At 40.2% G+C, this 27,680-nt stretch overlaps 1 protein-coding gene across 1 annotated transcript in view; it reads right to left on the reverse strand.

Annotated features, from left to right (window-relative positions):
- kdm7a (lysine demethylase 7A) overlaps positions 1-27,680 on the reverse strand; it is a 74,439-nt gene that overhangs the window by 25,984 nt on the left and 20,775 nt on the right. Inside the window, exons 2-11 of the mRNA XM_062983084.1 lie at positions 22,437-22,522; positions 17,471-17,588; positions 16,942-17,102; positions 15,579-15,720; positions 12,804-12,990; positions 12,144-12,306; positions 11,723-11,810; positions 11,437-11,543; positions 234-325; positions 8-97 (exon numbers count right to left, since the gene is read on the reverse strand). Coding sequence (XP_062839154.1) covers positions 8-97; positions 234-325; positions 11,437-11,543; positions 11,723-11,810; positions 12,144-12,306; positions 12,804-12,990; positions 15,579-15,720; positions 16,942-17,102; positions 17,471-17,588; positions 22,437-22,522 — 1,234 coding nt within the window. The remainder of the gene's footprint in view (positions 1-7; positions 98-233; positions 326-11,436; positions 11,544-11,722; positions 11,811-12,143; positions 12,307-12,803; positions 12,991-15,578; positions 15,721-16,941; positions 17,103-17,470; positions 17,589-22,436; positions 22,523-27,680) is intronic.

The following is a 27,680-nucleotide window of genomic DNA, read 5'->3' on the forward strand; positions in this document are numbered from 1 at the left end:
CTTTTACCTCTATAGAACGAATCACTTTAGAGAGTTCTTTGATGAGCTGTCCAGGCCTAATATTATCTGGAATTTCAAACGCATGTTCTGTTACAAGCTGTAAAGAAAACATGAAAATCAGCTGAATTTATCCAAATAGCGACAGGATAAACAGATTTTTTTACTGAAAGGAACTGAATACAGAAAAGAAAGGAAATATTCATTTAAAATTATGGTAATGTATTTGAACTTACATCCTTCTTCATCCATAATTTTAAAGCAGAAAGTAAAGCTTTCACTCCTTGAACTAAGAAGGTCTGGGGCTGAAAACCATCCTCCCGAAGCTCTAGAAAAAGATGTAAGATGTGCATCAGTGTCAAAATTGATTCATCAATCAATTTCTCTCTCAGTTTTAAAGCCTGTTAAAGGTAATTCATGCATTCAAGTTTCTGAAAAATTGTAAAAAGAATGAAGTTCAAGAACCTTTTTAAAAATAAGCTTTTAAAGTTTTAAAAAGTTGGTCCTTTATTTAATACTACATAATGCACTACAAAGGCATGATGGCTTTAATACAATTATAGTCATTCTATCTGTTTTTAATTTAATTCATACTTTCTTGGGGGAAAAAGTGTCACGACCCAGGCTGCAGAGCACCAATAACCATACACAGAGGCCAGAATCTATCTAATATCTTTATTGTAGGATTATATAAAGTTAATAAAAACTAGTGTAGAAAATAGTCCAGAATTAGACCCTTCAGGAAAGGTCAGAATTAGTCCAAAAAAGCAATGTCCAATAAGAAATATTAAGGTCCAAAGTTGTAATCCAATAACCGAAACACTCACTTTGCCAAGCAAAGTGAGGGGAGATGACAAGGTCCTTTAGTCCATGAAACTTGAGCGAGGCTAGGAAATAACTTGATACTTGAAACAAGGTTTGAACGTGGAACAAGGTAACTAAGAACAAGAACAAGGTCCGTGGAATAACTTGATAAATCCGTGGAACAAGGCAAGGATTAATCCTGGGAAACAAGGCAAAGTCCGTAGATAAACAAAGGCTGGGAAGCAAGGCGAAGGCTGGATAGCAAGGCAAGGCTTGAGCAGGAGCGAGGCTTGAACCGGAGCGCGCTGTCCAGACACAACTCGCTCCGTAGGCTGACGAATTGACTCCGCGAAGTTACTACGCGGGTAAAACACCTAAATAGAGTCTAGCTTCCCGCCGAAGCAGTTCTCTGGGAATCAGAACCGAAAGCTAACTCTGAGACCAGATGTGAGACTCCTCAAAGATTCTCACGAGAAGCAGTCTTAATTGGCCACATTCTTAGCTGCAATCCTCGCACTCCTGCGCGAAGCTGAATCCAAACTTCTCTGTTGTTTACAAAACTCCCGGCGCAAGAATACGGGAGAAGTAGGCTCTGGGCTTGTTTGACATACTTCTGGGAGACAACTTTCTTGCAGGTGCAAGGTTCCCAGATCTGCCTGGGAAAGATCTGGCTGAGAGGAATCCAGTTCAGACTGGGAAGGTAAAAAACCCAAGTTTTCATCTTCATCAGGAATTACAATGTCCTGAGCAGGACTACAAGGCCCATGGGTCATCACACTATCCCCCTCCTCAAGGCCCCTCCCAAACTGGGGCCCTCTCCCCGAGGCGCGAGGTCGCGGTTTGGTGGGATAGGTCTGATGAAAGCGACGGGTTAGATCAGGGGCATGGACTGTGGAGGCGTCTTCCCAAGAGCGTTCCTCAGGGCCAAAACCCACCCAGTCAATGAGATATTGTAGGCGGCGGCGGTGAAAGCGAGAATCCAAAATGTCCTCAACCTCGAACTCCTCCTCCCCATTCATCAAAACAGGAGGGGGGGCCGGTTGGTCTGTATCAGGTCGCACACCATCCGCCGGAAGGAGCAGGGAACGGTGAAACACTGGGTGAATGCGCATTGAACGCGGAAGTTGGAGTTTGAAAGTCACGGGGTTTAATTGCGCCACCACTGGATAGGGACCAATGAAACGGGCATCTAACTTCCGGCAAGGGCGGTGGGAGGGCAGAAAGCGAGTGGACAGGAAAACCCGATCTCCTACCTTGATTTCAGGGCCCGGCTGGCGATGTTTGTCAGCGTGGCGTTTATAGTCCTCCTTGGCTTGGTCCAGTTGCTGGAGCAAAAGTTGTTGCACCGCTGTGAGTTCCTGCAGCCAATCCTCTGCTGCGGGAACCTCTGAAGTTTCAATGACAGGGGGAAAGAAACGTGGATGGAAGCCGTAGTTTGCAAAGAACGGCGTTTCTTTTGTAGAAGCTTGAACTCCATTGTTGTAGGCAAACTCAGACAGTGGTAACAGAGAAGCCCAATTGTCCTGTTGATAGTTTACATAACAGCGAAGATACTGCTCCAAAGTGGCATTGGTGCGCTCCGTTTGCCCATCTGTTTGGGGATGATGAGCTGAAGATAAGCGAGAGTCTATGCCCAATAGTTTTTGTAGTGCCTTCCAAAAACGAGAGGTGAATTGAGATCCACGGTCTGTGACTAAACTCTTGGGCAATCCATGTAGTCTGAAGACATGTTGAAGAAATAGATCCGCAGTTTCCTTGGCCGTGGGGAGGCCTTCGCAGGGAATGAAATGGGCTAACTTGGTGAATAGGTCCACCACCACTAAGATCGTGGTGAATCCACAGGAAGGTGGTAGGTCAGTGATGAAATCCGCGGAAATTATTTCCCATGGGCGAGATGGGGTAGGAAGGGGGTGTAAAAGCCCTGAGGGCTTCTCCCTTCGTATCTTGGAGCGCTGGCATACTGGGCAGGTGTTGACATATTTTTCCACATCCTTGCGGATCTTGGGCCACCAAAAATCCCTTAGGATCAAATGCATAGTTTTAAATAGTCCGAAGTGTCCTGCTGGTTTGCAGTCATGACACAGACGAAGCGCTTTTTCTCTGCCCGGTCCGGGTGGGATATAGACATGATTTCTATAGCAGAGCAGCCCATCTTTAAGCGAAAAGGGGAAATGCAGACCTTGGCGAAGTTGGTCCTGCGCCCAGGCATCTGCTTGCTGACTAGCCCTGATTTCTTGAGCACAGATGGGTCCTGGAGTAGGGGAAGTTGAACCAATGGGAATGGATTTGGTGTTCCCCACCGTGAGCGTGGCAAAGTTCTCAGGTTGTAGCAGTTGGGATTCAAAGGTCTCCTTGCGTCCTGCAGCGTATTCCGGTTTACGTGACAGGGCGTCTGCTTGCTTGGTTTGGGCTGGGGTCACATAATGGATCTGGAAGTTGAAACGTTCAAAGAATAAAGCCCAACGTTGCTGCCTCTGATTTAGTTTGCGGGCAGTTCTTAGATGTTCTAGATTACGATGATCAGTGTGGACTTCAATGGGAAATTTGGCCCCTTCTAGCCAATGTCTCCAAGTTTCAAAGGCTGCCTTTATGGCCAGTAGTTCTTTTTCCCAAATGGTGTAATTCCTCTCTGGTGTGGTTAGTTGACGAGAATAAAAGGCACAGGGGTGGAGGTGATCTCCCACCGGTTGTAAGAGTACAGCCCCAATTGCCACATCAGAGGCGTCCGCTTGCACCACAAAAGGGGTTCCAGGATTTGGGTGCTGTAGAATTGGCTGGGAGGTGAATAGTTTCTTTAGTTGCTGGAACCCTTTCTCTGCTTGATCAGTCCAGCGGAAAGGCTGCTTTCCACGGATGCAGCTAGTGATGGGGTCGGACCAGCGGGCAAAATCTGGAATGAACTTGCGGTAGTAGTTCGCGAACCCCAAGAAACGCTGCACCTCTTTCTTGTTAGTTGGCGCCCGCCATTCCAATACTGCTGAAACTTTGGCTGGGTCCATGGAAAGCCCTAGAGGCGAGATGCGGTAACCAAGGAAATCTACCTCTTGTAGATCAAAAGCGCATTTTTCCAGCTTGGCATAAAGTCCATGATCCCGCAATCGTTGTAACACCATTTTGACGTGGTTCTCATGTTCTGATTGTGATCTGGAAAACACCAAAAAATCGTCCAGGTAGATTATCAAGAACCTGTCTAGATAGTCCTGAAAAATGTCATTGACAAAATGCTGGAACGTTGCGGGGGCTCCGCATAAACCGAAATTCATAACTCGGGACTCAAATAATCCGAATTTGGTCTGGAAGGCGGTCTTCCACTCGTCCCCTTCCCTGATGCGAACTAAGTTGTAAGCCCCCCGAAGATCCAGCTTGGTGTAAACCTTGGCTCCTCGAAGCCGATCCAGTAGATCCGAGATTAAAGGCAGGGGATAGCTGTTCCGCTTGGTGATATTGTTCAATGCTCTGTAGTCCACCACCAAGCGTAGTTCCCCTGACTTCTTCTTCACAAACATCACTGGGGAGGCGGCTGGGGATTGAGAGGGTCTGATGAACCCCTTGCGAAGGTTTGTCTCTAGGAATTCCCTGAGAGCTTCTTGCTCTGGCTCAGTCAGGGAGTAGAGATGCCCTCGCGGGATCGGGGCCCCCTCCACCAAGTCAATGGCACAGTCATAAGGTCTATGTGGGGGTAATTTTTCGGCTTCTTTCTCATTGAATACATCCCAATACTCGGAGTACTTCTTTGGCAAGGTGATGATGGGCTCGGTGTCTGTGGCATGGCATACCTTGGCTACGAGGCAATGGTTTTGGCAGTACGGTGAAGCAAACTGCAGTTCTCTGTTGGACCAGGAGATGTTAGGGTCGTGGAGAGTCAGCCATGGAATTCCCAAAATCACAGGGAAATGGGGAACCTCGGTAACAAAGAAGGAAATCTCTTCCATATGTTCCCTTATCCACATCCTGGTGGGTTCCGACCACTGACTTACGGGGCCCGTCTTGAGGGGACGGCCGTCTATGGCTTGCACCACACGGGCATTCTTGAAATCATGATATTGTAATCCCAGAGAGTCGGCATACTCTCTATCGATGAAATTGTTGGTAGCTCCAGAGTCTATCATGGCGTGGATCATGACGGGTCCCCTTTTTGCTGACCATAATGTGACCACGAGAAGGAACAGGACCCCGGTTGGCGGCTCTTGGATGGATTTTTTGACCGGGTTGGCGAGCCCCTCTACACCCGGTCGTTGGCTTCCCCCGCCGGCTGTGTGCCAGTCGGCTCAGACGCCTTCGTCTCCGTGGAGGACGCCGCCGCAAGACGGGCGGCAGGCTTCCCTTTGGCTGGGCACTCTCTGGCGAAGTGGCCCCCGTTCCCGCAGTACCAGCAGAGGTTTAAGCGTTGACGACGGGCCTTCTCGGCGGCATCTAGTCTGGGACGCACATTGCCCAACTGCATCGGCACCTCCTCGCCTCCTCTGGGGTATGGGGTTGGCGGTGGGGGTCTCCACACCGGACGTGGCTGAACGCTGGCGGGAGCGGGGGGTTTTGCCCCGGCTCTACTGCCCTGGCCTCGAACCCACTGTTTCCTGTTGGCAATCATGACTTCAGCCCGTAAACATTGATCAATGAGTGCCTCGAGGGTCTGGGGAGGATCCACCTTGGAGATTTCTTCCAGCATTTCAATGTTGAGACCCTCCCGGAATTGTCCCCTGAGGGCTACATCGTTCCAGCCGGTGTTGTGGGCCAGCACTCGGAACTCGGCTATATACTGAGACATAGGTCTGTCTCCTTGGAAAAGGCGACGGAGTTTGTGACCGGCTGCCTCCAAATTGTCCTCGATTCCCCAAGTCTCCTTGAGGTGGTCCAAGAAGTGTTGCGCTGATCTTAGGTGTGGAGAGGCTTGGTCGAACAGTGCCGTCGCCCAGCTGGCCGCTGGCCCGTCTAGAAGACTGTAAACCCATGCCACTTTGATGTCTTCTTGGGGAAACTCGGCAGCACGGGCCTCCAGATAAGCTTGACATTGGCGACGGAAGACATGAACCTTAGAAGCTTCTCCAGTAAACTTGGTTGGCAACGCCATGGCCGGAAGACGAACTCCGCGTTCCTTCAAACCCCTTATTTCTCCATCCTGTGCATTGAGCTTATCACGGATTCGGTCCACCTCTTCCTTGTCGATGGTGTAGGTAATCGGCTGGCCGCTCGGCCCAGGTACGACTCCGGTAGACATTCTGGCCGAGGTTAATTGGTGCTTAGGGTGGCGGAGTCAAACTGTCACGACCCAGGCTGCAGAGCACCAATAACCATACACAGAGGCCAGAATCTATCTAATATCTTTATTGTAGGATTATATAAAGTTAATAAAAACTAGTGTAGAAAATAGTCCAGAATTAGACCCTTCAGGAAAGGTCAGAATTAGTCCAAAAAAGCAATGTCCAATAAGAAATATTAAGGTCCAAAGTTGTAATCCAATAACCGAAACACTCACTTTGCCAAGCAAAGTGAGGGGAGATGACAAGGTCCTTTAGTCCATGAAACTTGAGCGAGGCTAGGAAATAACTTGATACTTGAAACAAGGCTTGAACGTGGAACAAGGTAACTAAGAACAAGAACAAGGTCCGTGGAATAACTTGATAAATCCGTGGAACAAGGCAAGGATTAATCCTGGGAAACAAGGCAAAGTCCGTAGATAAACAAAGGCTGGGAAGCAAGGCGAAGGCTGGATAGCAAGGCAAGGCTTGAGCAGGAGCGAGGCTTGAACCGGAGCGCGCTGTCCAGACACAACTCGCTCCGTAGGCTGACGAATTGACTCCGCGAAGTTACTACGCGGGTAAAACACCTAAATAGAGTCTAGCTTCCCGCCGAAGCAGTTCTCTGGGAATCAGAACCGAAAGCTAACTCTGAGACCAGATGTGAGACTCCTCAAAGATTCTCACGAGAAGCAGTCTTAATTGGCCACATTCTTAGCTGCAATCCTCGCACTCCTGCGCGAAGCTGAATCCAAACTTCTCTGTTGTTTACAAAACTCCCGGCGCAAGAATACGGGAGAAGTAGGCTCTGGGCTTGTTTGACATACTTCTGGGAGACAACTTTCTTGCAGGTGCAAGGTTCCCAGATCTGCCTGGGAAAGATCTGGCTGAGAGGAATCCAGTTCAGACTGGGAAGGTAAAAAACCCAAGTTTTCATCTTCATCAGGAATTACAATGTCCTGAGCAGGACTACAAGGCCCATGGGTCATCACAAAAAGGTATAAACGTATCACAGCCAACTCCTGCCTCAAACGCAGCATTCTTTCTACACAAAACCACATAATTACTCCAAATAAACAAAACACTAGTGAGCCAAGCAATTGACAGGACACAATACGGCAATGAGATTTTATAACAAATCAGTATAAGAAGCCAGTTGCACATGACACTAAATAGTATTGTACTGAGCCATCCCAAGGTAATTTTTGGGAGTAGGTGACTGGAATTTTGGCACCCCTCCCGAATTTTGCTGCCCCCCCCCCCCAAAAAAAATTGTCGATAAATACCGGTACCAGCGGCAGAAGGTCCACGTGGCTGCCCTCCTGCTCTCCCTCACTGTCGTCCGCCGCCCACCTGTTGACCTGGGAGTTGTAGTTCTCCCTTCCCCAGAGAGTCCTGCGCCCAGCCAAGGACAGGCCTGGCCCTTGTCTCCCAATGCCTCCTCCTACTCCTCCTCACGATCCCACGTGAGAAGACAGAGAGACCCACAAACAAGGAAGGCATGTCCCCAATCTCTCTCCCTCCCTCCCTCCCTCCCCCTCCCTCCCTCAGGGCTTCTTCGTCTTCTCTCTGAGGCCTCCATCTTTCTCCCCCCCCTCTCTCTCTCTCTGCCCACACAAGCCCCTCCTTGCCACCCATCAATCAAGGCCAGAGAGCGGCACGCAGCCAATGGGGGGCCTCCGGTGGGCGGGGCGTCACAGGCTCAGCCAATGGGAGAGGGGCGGAGGCAGGGGCGGGCTCTGGGGAAGGAGTCCGAGGACGATAGTCGATGGTCCTGTGTGCTTGCGCAGGCCTTCCAATCAACCCCATGGTCGATTGAAAGGCCTGCGCGCACACACAGGACCATCAACGGGTGGGCGGGGGGGTGACAGCGAGGGAGGGCAGGAGGACAGCCGCGCAAACGGGTGGTTGGGCCTTCCGCCGACACGACAGCGCCCCCGCATGGTCTGCGCCACAAGTAACGGCTTAATTGACCTTAATTTTGGACCGCCTCTGGTCTTGTAGACAAAAGACATTCCCAGCCTTGGAAGAAAGTAGCTTTCAAGCCCTTATTCCATGATGCTTTCCAGGGAGAATCAGAGTATGAAGCAAAAACAGGATATTACTGGGTGCAAACTCATTCAAATTTCTTTACACTGTGCCATCTTCACCCAATAATGGAAGGGTACAGAACAGTACCAAATTTCTATTCTAAGAAAATCTAAAAACATGTAAAATAAAATGCCTCAGAGGCTAGTTACGAGATTGGCCTGCACTCCAGTTCACATATCAGCGCACAGACATTTTAACTTAATGCCCTTTGAGGTGCTTTCCAGCAATATGATTTTAACTCATCCTCCATCATCCATCTGTAATATGGGGAATAATATTATAAAAACCTGAAGTAGCTATGAAGAATGCAGAAACTTTATCACAACAAGGAATCTAACAGAAGCCATACTTGCATTCACAGGTTCTGACTCTCCTGCAGTTCTTCCTCATTCTACCATTTTGAAGAGGGTATTCACTTTAGGAGTTATATGCTACCTAACCTAAATCTGTTAATAGCCAATACAGAACCATTTGTTCCTATATCTACCCACTCTTACCAAATTCTCTTCATGAACATACACATTGTGTTCTTTCACAGAGTTAAAACTACAGAAGCATATCTTCTCTAGTAATCTATATAAACAGATCACTGAAATGCATTACTCATCCATAATCTCTTTAGTGTTTAAAATGATTTTTAAATAGTTTTTATTGAATTTAAATATTTTCATACAATAATTACTTTTATCACATAGCAGATATATAATGTATCATACAATACTTGCATTATTCTTTTATATCTACTGTTGATTTATATCTACTACAATGTTAACATTTGTCCATCTATATTTCTTCACCACTGTGTATCCCCCCTCCCACGCCAAGCCACTTCTTATGTATTGTCTAACCAAAATCTCATTTCTTCCTGAGGCGGTAGCCCCCCATCCCTTTTTTGGAGTCCTTTCTCAATAAATTTCCCCCATACGTTTATTTATTTATTTATTTATTTGCAGTATTTGTATTCCGCCCTTCTCACCCCGAAGGGGACTCAGGGCGGATCACATTACACATATAAGGCAAACATTCAATGCCTTAACACAGAACAAAGACAAAGACAAACGTAGGCTCCAAGCTGGCCTCGAACTCATGACCTCTTGGTCAGAGTGATTTGTTGCAGCTGGCTGCAACTGGCTGCAGCTGGCTGCTCACCAGCCTGCGCCACAGCCCGGGCCTCAAAATCATTTTTTTTCCATATCCCTCTTTTAACTTTTAATTTGCATGTTAGCTTATCATTTATTGCCAATTTCCATACTTCCTTATACCATTCTTCAATCTGAACATTTATTACTTTTCTCCAGTTCCTTGCTATAAGCAATCTTGCTACTGTCAATAAATTTGTTATTGCTTCTTTTTCTTTTTATCCATCTTATTGTTATTATAAATTGATAATAATGCAATACCAGGGCTTCTTCCCAATTTTATGTTCATTATATCCTCTATCTCTTTAAATATTTTATACCAAAATTTCCTTACATATTTACAATGCCACCACATATGTATATATGTTCCCACTTCATGACAGCCTCTCCAGCAATTTTTTGGATGGTTTTAATTAATATTTGACATTTTTAATGATGTTAAATACCATTTCCAAATTATCTTATAATAATTTTCATTGACTCTTATTGATAAATTTTTCAAATGCCTTTGTTACCACAATTGCGACCATTCCATTTCATTTATTTTAATCTCTAACTCCTCCTCCCATATTTCCTTAAGAGTGGTATTTTTTCTCTCTCCTTCTTTTATTCCACCCAATATCCTATAGATTCTACCAGTTAAAATGATTTTTGTCATAACAAATGAGAGAGATGGATGGTTCTGTAGTTTGGTTCTAAAAGTCTTCAAAATGCCACATGATTCTAAAACATGGATGAGTTACTGAGCTAAACTATTGTCCCTCCTAAAGCACATGTGAGCAACCATCAGCAAACTGTTATGTGGAAACGTGTATCATCTTCTGCACAGAAATCGTACTCTCCACAGCCTGCCAAAGTACTGCAAGAGAATGCAATGTCATGGGAAGCATGGCAACAGTGAAAACCCTCTTCCTACATTAGTTTTTTCATAGGGAGAGACAGAGAGGCAGAGAGAGAGAACGAATGAGTGTGAGGACTGTGTGTGCACAGGCCAAAGATAGCCCCTTTAGAGAGCTGTGAATTAATGTGTCCTTGAAAGGAATATTAATCTTCACTTCAGTATAGCTATATTTCACACAAACAACTCATTTTTATTTGAAGATACACCAACAGAACAAAAAAAATCAGACAAATCAGTTCCTTTATCATAGCCAGGGAATTTTACCATACACAGCCCTCCAAATTCACTGGGGTTAAGAGCACAGTGCTCCCACAAAAGTGAAAAACTGCAAATAATAAAATGTCTGGTTTTTTCCTAAGTAAACACCTCTCTAGAAATATCTAGTTTCTACAGCATGACTCCATATGCATTTTCCACCAGATTGCACTGGAAGACGTAGAGATTCCTAGAGAGGTTTTTTCTCTAGAAATTTCAGGGCCTCCAGCATGACTCCATGTGCAGAAGTTGCTCATACGGTTATACTGGAGGACCCAGAGAGTCCTAGAAAAAATATTTTAATCAAATCCTTGAAGAAACAAATCTGCTGGCCCCAACCCTGTCTGCTTTTATTAAACAACTTAAGACATGGTTCTTTCAGCGTGCTTTCGATGAAACAAGACACTACAGACCCCCTGACAACCATGCTGTTATTCTGCATCTTATCTCTGGTCCTACCCCATCCTACCCCTAATGTCATCTCATGAAACCTTGGAACCCCTGGCCAGGCACTATAGGGGATAACCTTGTTATTATGCACTTTACTTTGACCTCCCCCTCCCTCACTCCTCTTGACTTTGGTGGTGAAGCTGATATTGTTTTAAAATGTTTTACCTTGTTTTATGTATTTGTTAAAACTGTGCCAAATTCGTTTGTGTTTTTATATTGCTTGTTGCTTGTTTTTATTGTCTTGTTTTATATTTTAACTTGTCTTGTTCTATATTTTAACTTGTTCACACTTTGTCTTTTGGGCTTGGCCCCGTGTTAGCTGCCCTCAGTCCCTTCAGGGAGATGGTGGCGGGATACAAAAATAAAGTATTATTATTATTATTATTATTACTATTATTATAAAAGTCAAATATACATATGTGGACAGCCACATAGACCATATGCTCATATTTTACTGTGGGTTATTTAACTGGAAAAGCTGTTATCAAGTATCAAAATTGAGCAACGTACCTATATTGACATTTTCCTACTGTAAAGTTTATCTTTTAAAAATGAAGTTAGTTACCTTTCAAAGTTTCCAGTAAGTTTTTGGCCACAAACCAACAAATGGCTTCAAAGAAAGGGAATTTGAAAAGATCTGGGGTTTTTAACCTCTTCTCCATTTCATAACACCTAAAAATGTTAGAAAATGGTATGATAATGAATATACATATGATCACTGTTAAGCGTGTTCACCCAAATAACAAATTGTATAACAAAACGATATAAACACAATAACATACTCAGATGTTTCTCAAAACTTCTCCACCAATCTAAGATACTTAAACAGATATGAAAGCTCCAAGACTAACCTGAGCTGCATGCCAATATTGAGGTTGTGCAAAAAATTCCCTCCAAAAGCCATACAGTCCTGAGAAGTGAGTACAGCATGAATCCAGCCTGAAAAAACAAGTTAAATATATCTCCACTATAAAATGTTCTGTATATCAAAAACATGGACTATATTTTGCACTTCAACCAAAATATGTGATAAGTACAGGCATTTTGAAGGACAGGTATACAACACTGCTTGAACCAATGCTTTACAGACATATTGCTATACTAAACTTTGTAGATAAAGATATATCAATACTGATGTCTCTATGTCCCTCTCCCAAACTAATCTATGATTGCTCAGTGCATAACCATCACTAAAAAGAAACTGAATTATGAGTTCTTTAAACAACAGTCAAGAAACTCAACATACATGGGTATCTGAAGGAAATATTTTACCTGTTGGAACAAATAAGGTATGCCCTTGCTTTACAACACATTTGTAACATTTATCAACTTTATCTCCAAAATACACTTCACTCTGGATGACAGATGAGCTCCAGGATTCATAGATTGCCAGATTTTCATCAGTGGGTTTGATCAAATAGAAGATCTTCTCACCCTATAAATATGAAAAATTCCATGAAGAGCTATAGATCTTTACATACCGTAACCATTTTAATGTCAAATCATGCAACCATTTTTAATGTCAAGCCATGCAAGTATAGAAGGCTATATTATGATGTTGATTTATAGTTGCCATTTAGGAAGTAATGCTATTTTAAAGGGGAGAATAGATTATGGGATTGAGGAAGATATAATTTATTGGTTTCCTACCAAACTGGTCCTAAAAATGTGAAGAACAATTATAGAAACACAAAAGCAAACTATTAAATAGCATGATCTTAGATGTGATTTTTTGAAATTAGTTATGCTTATTACTGTTCAGATTAAAATATTTTTAAATTGTTAGATTAACAGTCACAGGATGCTAGTATGTGTGATCCATTTGTGTAGATCAATATCTTCAACATACAGTTCAGAAGTAATCCTTCATAATTGTTTCTAAGTGATAACTCTATATACTGTATATTTAGAAAATCAGCATTCTTTTCTTACCCAGAGAACATGATACCAGACAGACGTGCCTCCAAAATCAATATGAAAGTCTGTATAGCTGTCTTGAACTCCCATTAGGCAGTACTTTTGAACAAAAGGCTTAGGAAAGACTGAATCATCTGGCCAATAGTTTTCTACCCATGAAAGTTTTCTGGCAATTTCAGGTACTTCCACCAATTCAGACATCCTTAAAATATAAATGACACAAAAATAAATAAGATCACAGTGTCTAAGTTTCAGTTTAAACACGGGGATGCAACATTTATCTCCCTTCCACCAATATTTGATTTCCCTGGCCAAACAAACAAATTAGGGCTAAAATATGGATGCGTGTGAATGTGTATGTGATATCAAGTCCCCTGTCAGCTTATAGGGTTTTCTTACTCAAAAGTAGTTCTGCCTGTTCATTCCTCTGAAATATAGTCTACAGCAATTGGTATTTACTGGCAGGCTCTCATCTGAGTGCTAACCAGAGTTGACCCTGCTCAGCTTCCAAGATCAGGCAGGGTCTGGTAAATTCTAGGATATTTAGGCTGCTAAAGAAGGGATGAGAAAAACGTGATTCTTCAAGAAATTTTGTGAAACAACATTAACTAATACGATTGAGAAAGGGCTATAAAATGGATTGGTTATATGGAATTATACAGATTTGATGTAAGGAGAGAAAGCATGTTAATGATAACATAAATACAGTTAAATGGAAATAGTAGAATTTTCTTCGTGGATAACAATAATAAATAATTTGAGAAAAGATTTAATGTGAAACAATCTGTTATGAAAAATTAAGATAAACTTTCACTGAAGAAGAACCAGAAAAGAATATATTAAGACCAAGAGACAAAGTGAGAAGACACAAGAAGACACAATCAATGCACTTAAAATTAAAATTGTTAGAAACTTCAATATTATACAAAATATACGCTAAGGAAATAGAGATGAAGACTCAGTTGTAACAATAATAACCTTGTAAAAGAATTTCCCATACCCAACAAGCCTCACCCTTTTTGTTTTCTCCTTGTGATACATTAGATTTTTGGTAAAGATGTAACTAACCAATAACAAATCTAATATCTCCAAATTTTATTTTATTTTCTCTTTTTTTCTTTCCCTTTTCTCCCTGCCCCCCACTCTCCTAGTAAAAGTACAAATTAAAAAATATCTTGGGGTGGGGGAGATATATATATTAAAGTTAATACAGTCAGCACTCCATATCCATGGACTGTACATTCACGGAGTCAACCATTCACGTCTTGAAAATATTTTATCCAATTCCAAAAAGCAAACCTCTATTTGTCATTTTATATAAGGGACACTATTTTACTAGTTTAGGTTTTATTATTTGGTTTTATATGTATGTTAGGCATTGAAGTTTGCCATTAATATGTTGTAATTTGCTTTGAGTCCTCCCTGGGGTGAGAAAAGCAGTATATAAATACAGTAAATAAAGAATAATAAAACACTACATCATTGTATACAATGGGACTTTAGCATCCATGGATTTTAGTATGGGTAGGTGTCATTGTACAGTAGTCTCGCCTATCCAACATAAACGGGCCGACAGAATGTTGGATAAGCGAAAACATTTGATAATAAGGCGGGATTAAGGAAAAGCCTATTAAACATCATATTACATTATAATTTTACAAATTAAGCACCAAAGCATCATGTTTTACAACAAATCAACAGAAAAAGAAGTTCAATACAAGGTAACATTATGTAGTAATTACTGTCTTTAAAAATTTAGCACCAAGACATCGCAAGGTATTGAAAACATTGATTACAAAAACAGACTACTAAAAGGCAGACTGCGTTGGATAATACAGAACGTTGGATAAGCGAAGGTTGGATAACTGAGACTCTACTGTATATTCGTTCATAACAGTATATAAAAAACAAAGGTTGTTAAGAATTGCATTTTCTTGTAAGACAGGAAGCAAGAATTAATGTTGTTTAATTTGTGTGAAGAAACAAACTTCATTAATTTAGCTATAGAATTCAAGAGGTATATAACAGGATGAGACCACATGATGAATAGAGTAGATTACATGACTGAAATATTTACTTACTTACTTACTTACTTAGTATATTTGTATTCCGCTCTCTATCACCCCAAAGGGGACTCAGAGCAGCTTACAGTATGGCAATATACAGCTATGCCAGTTACTCCATTCTTTCATATTAGGTGCATAAAATCATGAATCTCATTTAATTTATTATGTAGAAATATAATTAAAATCTCACACACACCCTTTATGGGACCTAAGGTGGCTCACTATTTATGGGACAAAAATCTGCTCAAAATAAACCCAAGGCCCACAATGGTTTATTTTCTTTTGGGTTTTTTTGCAGTTTTTAATACAATGTACTTGATGAATGATCATGGATACAGTTATATGACTGGAAATGCTGCTTTTGTTTAAATAGGATTTTAAAATGTTATTTTCATGGACAAATTCTACTATAAAAGTGTGGGGGGGAAAACTATCTACAGTAGATACAAAATACATATATTCAAGTCCATGTTTTGTCAGATCAATGGGGCTTACTGAAAATTGTTTTAATGCAATCCTTCAAAGCTTTAAACAGAATTATAGTGGTGAAATTACTATTATTACTTGGCATGTATCTCCAAATTGCCGCATGCCAGCTTCCATTATTACCAGGCTTTATAAAACCAAAAAAATATACCACAACATTTATTAGCTAACATTTAATATAATCCTCTTCCTGTCATTACAGGGTTTTCAAACAAATGTATCAAAACTCTATACTTACTTGGTGTCTGAGAATTCAAGACTGATAACATTTAATACTTTTGGTCGGTCAGGATTTGTGAAATACTTCACATAATTATGGAGCTTCATTTTACTGTCTGCTTGTCTTGCCACATCAATGACATCTATCACTTTATCACCACCTGTACAAACAAAATTTTCTTAAGTCTCTACATAAAACAAGAACAGCCAGCTAACAGATATCAATGAATTGAATAGCTAGGGATTTTTTAAAGTACAGAAATTTTGGAAATGCACCCATTTTTACATAACCAATTTGTCTTATTTAAGAATAGTGGGATCTGTTCTTTTGCACTATTCTACAGTAAACATTTATGCAAAATGTATACAACACTGACATAATTAATTGACAGCCTTGCTGGAACAGCAATAGTGAAGCTGATGATATCAAACTTGTGCCTTTGAAGCAGTCTCATAAATTAATTAGTTTGAAGTCAACCATTTAAGGTGTACAGCTTAAATTAAGAGCAGACAATATGTGGCCCTCTGCATGTTTTCTGGCAAAAAAAGGGGTGAACCGCCTTTCCTAAAAATTTTCAAAAAGACTCACCTTTTTAAGAACACTGCAGGGAGCTCTCACCTTCATTATTAAGCTTTTTTTAAAAAAAAAAAACAACTATTTTTCAGAATCAGACTTCTGACCACTTAAGCTTTAGTTTTTCACTTTGACTATTCGTACAGCCATGGAACAAAAAGAAACCCTTTTCCACTTGTTGAGCTTAAGGTAAGATGAAGCCATAGCTCCTGCCAAAGAGGAGTGATGGCAGGAGCTATGGCTTCATCTTACCTTAAGCTCAACAAGTGGAAAAGGGCAAGGAGGAGGAGGAGGAGGAGGAGGAGGAGGAGGAGGAGGAGGAGGAGGAGGAGGAGGAGGAGGAGGAGGCGGCGGCGGCGGACAGCAACAACACACTGCCAAGTCCCAAGTAGCCAGAGCATATTATAACCTTTGTCATCTTTGCAGCCTCTACTTCCGCCCCTAGCCTAACCAAGCTACTTCTGTCATTTACGCAGAAAGGCAATGCCACAACTCAAGAGAAGCTGTCTGAATTAGTGGTGCAAGTACTGTCCTGGCTAATAATTACTATTCTATACTAGCTAGAGACCTGCTTTTAACAAAATCAAATCAAATTAAAGATTGGAATGATAAGAATGGAGGGAGGGAAAAAGCAGAACATCTTTAAAGCAGCTGAGAAATAAAAAGGCAGTCAAACAAAGAAACAAGTGTAACTGGTCCATTGAGACGAGGTACTGTGGCAAAGGCCTCTACAGAAACCATTGTCTATGCATCTTTATAAAATGTTTTTGGGGTTTTTGGACATCTTAACCTGCAGCCATATACATACCTACATATTGTTCCACATCCAGAACAGAAAAAGTAGGGGGTGGAAGTCTGAGACCTAAGCCATCCAATTTAGGGATCATAATGGGTACATCAAAGCCATGCTTCTCCAAATATTTTTGTGTCAACTGGCTGCCATGCATTTTTAGAATGATTTCATCAGCACTAGAAATGAAAACACATTTGAAAATCAACCAATAATAGTATTTAACAGAAACATGGAATTTACTGACATTTAATCCAAGAGCAGTGACTAATCGTGTAATAGCTGTAGCTAAGTAAGTTACCAGAGCATCTTGAATTCTCTGTGAAATGTAAGTATTTGCCCTCCACAACATCTGCAATGATGCATTAGGTATTTTCAACCACTTGTTTTAATCCTGATTGTTATGCTGTAAACTGGCACTACAGAACAAGTGCTCTTTCAGGGTACAAAAAGTGAAGTTTTCAAGCATGAAGTTAGAATCATTGTTTGAAGCAGCTACAGAAACCAGACTTACCCCATTTCAGATTATTCCTAATGCATCTCTTACCTGGGGAATGAACGTGCACGTAGCTGTTTAATAAATGTTCGTGTTCCAGCTTGAACTGGCTTGGAACCATCATCCAATTCTGTATAGTCATGTCTGTGCCAGTTCCTTCTCTTCTTCACTATACAGGTAGAAAGAACATTTAATTAACTTTTTAAATGAAACAAATAAAATGTATTATGATCAACAGTTCAGACAAGCTTTTAAAATTAATTCCAGTTAATACATTTATGGCATAATAATTCGTGTCAGGACTAACATTGAATAGACACAGGTTCAAACATCCATGAAGCTGACTCAGTGACGTTGGCCAAATCACTCTATCTTAAATAAACACAGTTTAATATTATTTCATGATCTTGAATATTTTGATTACTGTATTGGTCTGTTTATCCTTATATTGGTTGGTTTTTTAAATTTTTATCTGGATGATTTATTTTATAGTGTATTGTATAGTTTTATATTATTATTCATTCCTTCTCTTCACCTGTGTATGTGTATATTCATATATTTTGGACTGTACAACTTTGGAAGGATTCACTGTTTCTGGCTGTTTCATTTGTAAGGAGCTATGCATATTGATGGTACTACATATATAAAGAATGATCACAACAAATCTTACTGTGCTGTTGAAAGGATAAAATGAAGGGGAGGGAGGATGGAATAAAATATAACATCTTAGGGCCTCTCAAAAAAAAGGTACGACTCTGATGTAACAAACAGGTAAGAAAATTTGTGCTGTACACATGGATTATTCAAATTGCATGGCTGAATGGGACCAAGAACCTCTGTCTCCCACGTCTAGTGCAACACCATACAATGAATTACATTTTGTTTGCACATTTAGCCCAATTTCACTAAAAGATTTGATGTTGAACAGGAATCTAGACCTATGTAATCAGCGTAAAAATCTGTTTGGTTTTTACAGTTGAACCAGGACATAGTTTCACACAAAAGATTAAAATGAATTACATCCCTTACTATATACCACATATACTCATGCATAAGTCAGACTCATGTATAAACAAGCTCAGGGCAGATTTTGGGGCCAAAATTATGGAATTTGATATAATCTATGGATAAGTTGACAGTCATTCCACAGAGAAGGGAAAGCAACAATGGGGGCCAGCCGTCCCTGGCCATGATTGCCATTTCCCCGCCCAGACATTCAGAAAGCTAGAAGTGGTGCCACATCAGAGAGAGTGGGGGGGGGGGGGGAGGGGTCTGCAATACTTTTAGGTTCTTTGGGATAAACTAAGTTTTTGCCCTTTGCCACTGTATTCAGAGAAGGGGATTATTTCTTTTTTGATAAGAGATAAGGTGCAGTAGTCACACTGACCCATGGATAGGTCGACCCAGGTTGTTTGGGTTGCTTTTTTGCCTAAAATTTCTAGACTTATACATGATGTAATATTTTCTTAGATACACAATTCAGATTATCATGCTAGATTTTCATAAATCATGGTTTATAAACCCAAGAATTGATGTCAATACCTGTGGGCTGGAAGGCAATAAAGAAATATATTTAATGAATGTAGATAAATAAAATAAATATATCATTTTTTAAAGATATTAAAATCCAAAATCCAAATCAGATATTTATGTTTTTTCTCTAGGAATTCTTTAAACAGGTTCCTGGCCCCAAGCTTTCTATTTAAGTATCTTCCACCTCTACAATTCTTCTTCTCAAAACTTTCCCTGCATGTGTGTATGTCCCTTCAAATCACCTATCACCAAATTTCCTAACTTTTTTTAGGCAGAGGTAGTTTTGCCAATTCCTTCCTCTGAAATATAATCTATAGCAACTGGTATTTGATGGTCGTCTCCCATTCAGGTTCTAACAGGTCTGACACTGCTTAGCTTCCAAGATGGGATCTGGGAATGAGCAGGAGTACAGTGGCACTATTAAAACAGTATAACACAAATATTTATGCTTGGTAGATGTCCAGCTTTCTCAACACATTCACATATCACATTTACTGCTAAAAAATCAAACCACAAACCACATGGGAGATTGCATAGTAATCAAACAGCTGTTGTGCTACATAAGACTGCCAAATAAACTGGACCTGGTAACAAAGGTTTCCACTTGCTAATTCACACAAGATGGCTAGCATGTAAAAATGTCTTCCATAACTCCCAACAAAAGTTGTATGTACACAATATTGTAAGTAGTGGCTCACTATAGGGACTTGAGGCATTTTTTGCAGACAGTCATAGATCTTTAAAAGGGGGGGAAATGTGGTGGCCTGGATGAAGCATATAATCAGCCAGCTGTACAAAAGCTGCTGCCATAGTTAAAGTAGACACCATGTAGCAGCCGTTTTTTGTGCACCAAACCTCAGTGTGCATAACTTTTTGCAGAACGATGCATATCATTTTTTTCCATGTGTGCACACCTGTTTCTTCAAACCCAATGACTACTTTGGAAAGCAGCCAATGGCATCTGACAGTTATTAAGGTAGGCAGCTGCACTACAAAAGATGCAAGACAAAGCTTCATATGTAACTGAACCCCTCTAAAGAACAAATCAGAATGTCTGTTAAAAGACTTGTGAGACATACAAGTAGTTTTACCCTTAAAAACTGAATTTATTTTAAGGGCAGAGTATTACACAATCCAAAGTACTTAATATTTACTCTAAAAAGACTTAGATGGATTTAAAATAAAACAAACACAATTCTAATAGATTCAAGTGACTGGGAACTAAAGTTCCTCAATTGTAAGATGCACCCCCCCCCCCCGGGCCATCTCTAAAAATGGAGCATCACATGTGCTCTCTCTCTCTCTCTTTCCCTCTCTCACTCGTTCACCCTTTTTCTCTTGGTGGTACTGAAATTAGTGTGCCTCTTGCAATCGATGGCATCTTAGAATCAAAGAAATATGGCTAAGTAATTTAATATTCAAAGGAGCCCCGGTGGCGAAGTGCATTAAAGCACTGAGCTGGAGACCGAAAGGTCCCAGGTTCAAGCCCCGGGAGCGGCGGGAGCGGCTGCTGTTAGCTCCAGCTCCTGCCAACCTAGCAGTTCAAAAACATGCCAATGTGAGTAGATCAATAGGTACCGCTCCAGCGGGAAGATAACGGCGCTCCATGCAGTCATGCCGGCCACATGACCTTGGAGGTGTCTACGGACAACGCCAGCTCTTCGGCTTAGAAATTGAGATGAGCATCAACCCCCAGAGTCAGACATGACTGGACTTAACATCAGGGGAAAACTTTTACCTTTACCTAATTTAATATTCAGGAAAGTCCAACCGGACAAAATGCATAAACAGGTTAACTAACCCATAACAAATTAAACTGCAACTTCAAGGGAGTTCCACAAATGGTATGGTAGGTAAATATCCTGTAATGATATATTACCCTCCAATTAAACTTAAAAAAACATTTTTATCAGTTAAACATTATGATCTAACATGAAAAGCAATGTTACAGAACTTGCTTAATATGGAGACTCAACAATATTCAGAAATAATTTCAAGCAACTTGCTTTAAAATACATTTCCAAAAGCATTTGAATGTATCATTTTCTACTTCAGTAGTCACTGTATCTAACCTGAGACTCTTGGGGCACTAAACAGATACAGATATTAAAAAGATAAATAAGATGCAAAAACTCATGAGAGATTTTTTCATTATTAGCACTCGAGAAGGCTATCAGAGAGTAGGCTGATTCAGAAATATATTCAGTCTTCCAACAGAGGATTTTTTAAGGACTATCATTTTGTGCAATTAATTACCTATCACCTTTCCTCTAACACTTCTGATTTTTGTCAACTGCTTCTTCTGACTCTCTGGTACTAAAAAAAGAAGCCCCTTTTCTGCTCTAGCATGAAAGAAACTGACACAAGGCCATATCATGCATAACAGAAAGCACCAAATCATGAATGCCATCTGCCAACTGGATCTAGCAACCTGAAGTCTTGAAAGTTGCATTAAATACACCAGGAACCCAACAGGAAATTCTGGAACATCAGAACATCAGTTAGGAGTTCAAGTGATATTCTTATAAACAATGATTTAATCAAGAATGTAAAAAGCAATAAATCTGTGATGAATACTGGCAAGATACATTTATAAAAATTAATTATGTTTCTTTGGGCATGGCATATACTATATAATAGAAAAGGTTTAAATATGAATACATAAAATGTGAAAACTGAAGAAGTGTATCTACGTCTGACAGCTATATCCCCAGTCAGTGCAAAGGCAACAGCTAATAAATTATGTTAAAGAGAAAATCAAGCATATGTATAGAACACAAAGAATATGACAGGCATGTATGTTATTAATAACCAAAAAAATGTTATGCTAAACTACAAAGACATAGTAAAATTATACTCCTGAAACAGTAGTTAGTTGTTTAGGATTATAGTGTATTATGGGTAGGCAATAAATAAAACTGGACAGACAACAGCACTGTGTATTTAAAGATTTTGCACTCTAGAACAGGGTAAAGAGACTCACAGAGGATTCTCTGGAGCATGAGATATAGTTTTTTCAAAGGAACGTGACAGGTGCCAAAAGAAACCATGAACTCATCTTTCATCCAAGTTAGACCTGATTTTGAAGCAAAAAAGTTTTAGACGAACTCTGAAATAGAAACACTACATCTTAAGTATTTTAATACATTTGTTTAAAAATAAACGAAATGTTAAAGCAAAACAAGGGATAAATGAAGACAAGATGTAGAGAGCTGGCAGGTTTTCAAAGATGTCTCAAAGCTGAAAAATGGGAAATAGCTAAAATAAAATAAAGAAATTGCAATTAGGAATAGTTAAAACATCTTTGTTGTCTTTCTATGTACTGAAAATATATGCAATGAAAATATGCATGGTGTACAATGTTACTATATCAGTATTGTATTGTTTATACTTGTCAACTGCATTGGGAGCCTTATTAAGTAATGCTGGAGTGTAAATAATTCCATAGATAAACTACATTGCTGTTTTAAAAGCCATTACTTACTTAAGGAGGGTCCATGAAGAACTGCACAATTGGGACAGTGGTACAGGTCAATGTCAACAGCATGGTGCTCTTCTACTCTGACACAGCTAAAAAAGAAAAGAAAAGGTCTTCAGGAACTCTTTAAATTGTAAACTGTACCTTCACCTGAAAATTATCAGGACTTATATGTAGTGATGTCATACCATTCTGGATGCCAGGCATGGAGTACAGCTTCATTTTTTTTCTCCATAGGCCAGTAATGAGACTTCGAAAATAAGATATTCTTTACCCATTATTATTGCAGACTACATCTAGATTATGCAAATTGTGCTCAATCCCACTGATTTCAACATGAAACACATGGCTAACTGTCTAGATCAACACCCCACCCCCCCAAAAAAAAAAAAACCACTGCACATAAGCAATTGTACCTTCGTCCCATTTCACTAGATCCATCTTTTCTTCAGTTTGGGACTACCATTGTAATCTTACATCTGAAAAACTCATTCACTTTCCCCTTCACTGACACAAGTCTTTACAGAGAAACAGTGTGCTGTTACACTTATAGTGTCATAACTGGGGAGACCAATCTTTCAGCCTAATATCTCACACACAAGGTCATTGTGATTAGAAAATGATGGTAATAGAATAATTTGCACCACATTGTCTACCTTGCAGAAAAAAATGGGATGGAAATATACTGTAGAAATTCAACTCATTCTAGGCACTGTGAAAACTGTACACATGAAATAATCTAATGGAACAACTGCAACTGCACTAAAGGCATCTTGGTGTCACACAAAATGATTATCCCATTTATCAGGCTAGTTTTTTTTGTTATTTTTTTTGTCAGGAGCAACCGGAGTTGCTTCTGGAGTGAGAGAATTGGCCGTCTGCAAGGACGTTGCCCAGGGGACGCCCTGATGTTTTTTTGTTGTTTTTACCATCCTTGTGGGAGGCTTCTCTCATGTCCCCGCATGGAGCTGGAGCTGATAGAGGGAGCTCATCCGCACTCTCCCCGGGTGGGATTCGAACCTGGCAGCTTTCAGGTCAGCAACCCAACCTTCAAGTCACAAGGCTTTTATCCCCTAGGTCACCGGAGGCTCCTAGGCTAGTGATATTGGTTCAACTATTACAGTATATGAGCATCTGTCTGTGCCATAATACTAAACTAGTAACAAAAGAAACCAGGTATTTATTTCCCAGTGATATCAATATAACCAAATTACAATGGGATGTGGGTATAATTAGTACACAAACTGAAGGTCTATTCAAGTCTAGAATGCCTACTTCTAAGTGGCTTCTTTGAAAAAACAGACACTACAACCAGGTGGTCAGCATACCTACAACATCTGCTTTGATATAATGGCAATGATTTTTAAAAAGCAAACTTTTAGCAATAACTCACAGTTCAACAGCCAAATCTAGAGGAGCACAGTGAGAATTCATGTGAACTATGCCAGCTTCTCCCAACACATAGTCCGGCAAAATAGCATTTTGAAATTGAAATATATGTTAGATGAGGTCTTACAATTCACTAAAAACAGTTCATACACATAAGTATATTTTCATAGAAATGTTGGCAGAATAAAAAATAATGATTTGCCAGTAGACATGGCTGAGCTCATATGACAGCAGAGGGGAAAAGTCAGCTGTGACTCTTCCCTCTATTTTACAACATGCACATACATATACAAGCACTCACATACATACACACACACACACATGGAGATTGCTGCAATCTTTCTCTGCTTGGGTGACTGTGTCTTGTCTTTGTAATACTAAGTGTTCTTCCATGGAGCACTACAAGCAGTGCTGATCTTTATATAGCTGCCTTCTTTTCCACACTACTCCTCTGTCTTTTCTTCCCCTGCACCTTGAAAGTTGCCTCCTTTTAAAAGCCATGCTATAGCATGAGAGGAAGGGAAGTGCTACAGCACTTCAACTCAGGGCCAAAGACAGTTCTTCATGAATTGGGAATCCTCATTAATAGACCAGGAAAATTTAGAAGTGCTTTGGGGAATCAATTATTGACATTGATGTGTTAGAAGAAAGCACTTATGCCAAATCAATTGGATATATAGTGATAAGAATGTGGAAGAATGGCATCTTCAAAAATGATCTTGAAGGTCTTTTTCAAGGCCACAACTCTCCACATGCATGACAGGGGTCAGAGCAGTCTTAAGAAAACTGTAACAGCTTTGAAATAATGAATGAATCAATTCAGCTAGACTGTATACAAGAATGAAGTTCAGGAACCTTATAACAAAATGTGTAATTTTCAGAAGTCCAGCTTTAATGGGTCAAACATTATAAGGGGTTGAGTAACAAAAAGGCTGGAAATTAGGGTAAAATATGGGTTTGTACAACAGTACAGTTTTAATCATACCACACAATTATTTTTACTCATCATACCACACAATACATGTTTACTAGTCAACTCCTTTCCTATAATCTGATGCACAAATGTCCAATCAGATTTTTATGAGAAATTGTATGACTGTAAACAGAAAACATTGCTATACCCATTAATGCAAGCAAAATAATTAAATAGAATCCATGCAGTGTATAAACAATCTTGTTCAACAAAGTGAAGGTACAAGTTTACAAAATACCAGTAGGTTTTATGAGTTTAAGGAAATTGTTAAGCAGTAATAGAGTAGAAAATGACCCCATGGCTACAAGCAACAGTATATTCCTAGTTTTAGAAAGCTGTACATCTTGCAGTATCACATTTTGTTTCATACTCATATCACTAATTCCTCACAGGTAATGGACATAAAAGGTAACCTTTCCAAATAACTGCCAAAAATTCTTTTCTCCCATCCTGAGGAATTTAGAGTTATAACCTCTAAACTGCTGGTAAACGGGTCCTTGCTTGATTATTAGTGCATGTTAATGCTGTCTTAAGAACACCTTTCATAGAAGACAGCAGTTATAAAATCCCATTTGATCTTGGCATATACTTACAGCCTGCATAATCAATGTGGGAATTGACATCTAGGGTACCATTTATTTTACGCATGAATCTCTTGGCATCTGAGTAATGCTCATCTCATGCAAAAGTACTGGCTTGTTTCAGCAACTGCTCTCTATTCAGGCACAGTCATTGGCATACGGTATATCTGTTGCTGGAGGGATTTCTCGACCGTTTGGATAGTATTTATTTTATTACTATATACAGGCAGTCCCCGAGTTACAAACATTTGATGTACAAATGATTCATAGTTAAAAACGGGGTGAGACAACAGGAAGTGAGAGAAACGTACTCCTGGGAAGATGAATTCACTCCTGAAAGAGTTATCACGGCAGAAAAGTGTCTCCACTGAAGTTTTCTCACCAATCCTTGTTTCCACACAAGGCAATTTTTTCAAAATGAAATGAAATGAAACTTTATTTATAGCTTGCCCTATCTCCCCGAAGGGACTCAGGGTGGCTGACAACAAAATAAACAATGGCAAACATTCAATGCCACTACAATACACAAAACGAATAAAAAACAACTCAACAAATTATAAAACAACAAATAAATAAGACAATACATAGCACACTCCACATAATTACAAACATATCAAATCATTAAAATCTCATTAAAAGTCTCTAAAAAATCCAGTTCTCACAGGGACAGAAAGTGAGGTGGAATCTTCTGAACAGGGGCACAGACAGCAAAACAAATACCACAGGGGTGTTAACCCTTTTCTGTGCTATCCAACTTACCAGTACATACAAATTCAGCTTAACAAAAAACCTGCAAAACCTATCTTGTTCGTAACTTGGGTACTGCTTGCATTTGTAATTCTGATTTGTTTTTCTATTATGTGCATCTTGCCTCTGCATCTTGTTATCACCAGCATTAATACTTTTCAGTTAATTATAAGACAGCAAAACCTAAGTAGGACTTTTTTCTTTGGCCTCTGAATTATACAATACGAGTCTATTAGAATACTGCAATCACCTGGAGAGGGTCTTTTCTTTGTCCCACCACCTTCTTAGGTGGGTTTGGTGGAAACAACAGAGTGGGCCTTTTTAGTAGCTGCCCCCAGTCTAAGGAATTCCCTCCCTTGAGAGTCTAGGATGGCCTCATACATGCTTGCCTTTCATCAGCAGGCAAAAACATTTCTCTGCCCTCAAGTGTTTATACACTGATGAGAGTTGGGCTTTTAAAAATAGTTTAAGGTGGAGATAAATTTTTAATACATTATAACATTTTAATGTTAATATATTTGTTTTAAAATATTTATATTAATATTTTTATGCATTTACATTGATTTATATTTATTGTTAACTGTCTTGAGTCTTTATATTGGGAGAAAGACGGGATAAATATTAGAAAGACAGGATGACTCCCATCACTGGAATGTAACCACTGAAGGCTATAACCTCTTTCACAGAAACAGAACAAAGGGGAGAGGAGGGGGAGTAGCCATATATGTCAAAAACATTTACGCTGCAGAAGAGATGCAAGACAGCAATCCAGGAAACCAGCTTGAAAGCATTTGGATAAGAATCAAGAGAAACGGGACTCAAAAAGATCTCGTTGTGGGTATCTACTACAGACATCCGAACCAGGATGAAGAACTTGATGAAGCCTTCTGTCAGCAGTTGACCAAACAGGCACAAGGAAGAGATATAGTAGTCATGGGCGATTTCAACTATCCTGATTTATGCTGGAAAACAAACTCAGCCAAGAGTACAAATTCCTTGCTTGCTTTGCGGACAATTTTATGGTCCAGAAGGTAGAAGAAACAACAAGGGGATTGGCTACTCTTGATCTCATCCTAACAAAGGCGGAGGACCTGATCAATGCAGTCGGAGTGGTCGGATCCTTAGGGGTCAGCGACCATGTGCTCCTGCAGTTTGCAACACAAAAGAAGGCTGAAACTAAGACAAGTCAAACCCGCATTCTGGACTTTAGGAGAGGTGACTTCCAAAAAAGGAAGGAAATACTGAGCGGCATTCCATGGATGCCAATACTGAAAGACAAGGGAGTTAAGGATGGATGGGAGTTTTTCAAAAGTGAAAAACATGCAAACTGTGCCAACAAAGAATAAAAATAAGACAAGTGCAAAGAAGCCAGAATGGATGTCCAATAAACTTTTAACTGGTCTAAGACTCAAAAGAGACATGCACAAGAAGTAGAAAAAGGGAGAAATCACCAAAGAAGAATTCAAACGAATAGCCAACTCCTGTAGGGAAAAGGTTCGCAAGGCTAAAGCGGAAAATGAGCTCAGGCTTGCCAGAGACATTAAAAACAATAAAAGAGCT

The sequence above is a fragment of the Anolis carolinensis genome, chromosome 5 (genome assembly GCF_035594765.1).
Source record: "Anolis carolinensis isolate JA03-04 chromosome 5, rAnoCar3.1.pri, whole genome shotgun sequence".
Classification (NCBI taxonomy): domain Eukaryota; kingdom Metazoa; phylum Chordata; class Lepidosauria; order Squamata; family Dactyloidae; genus Anolis; species Anolis carolinensis.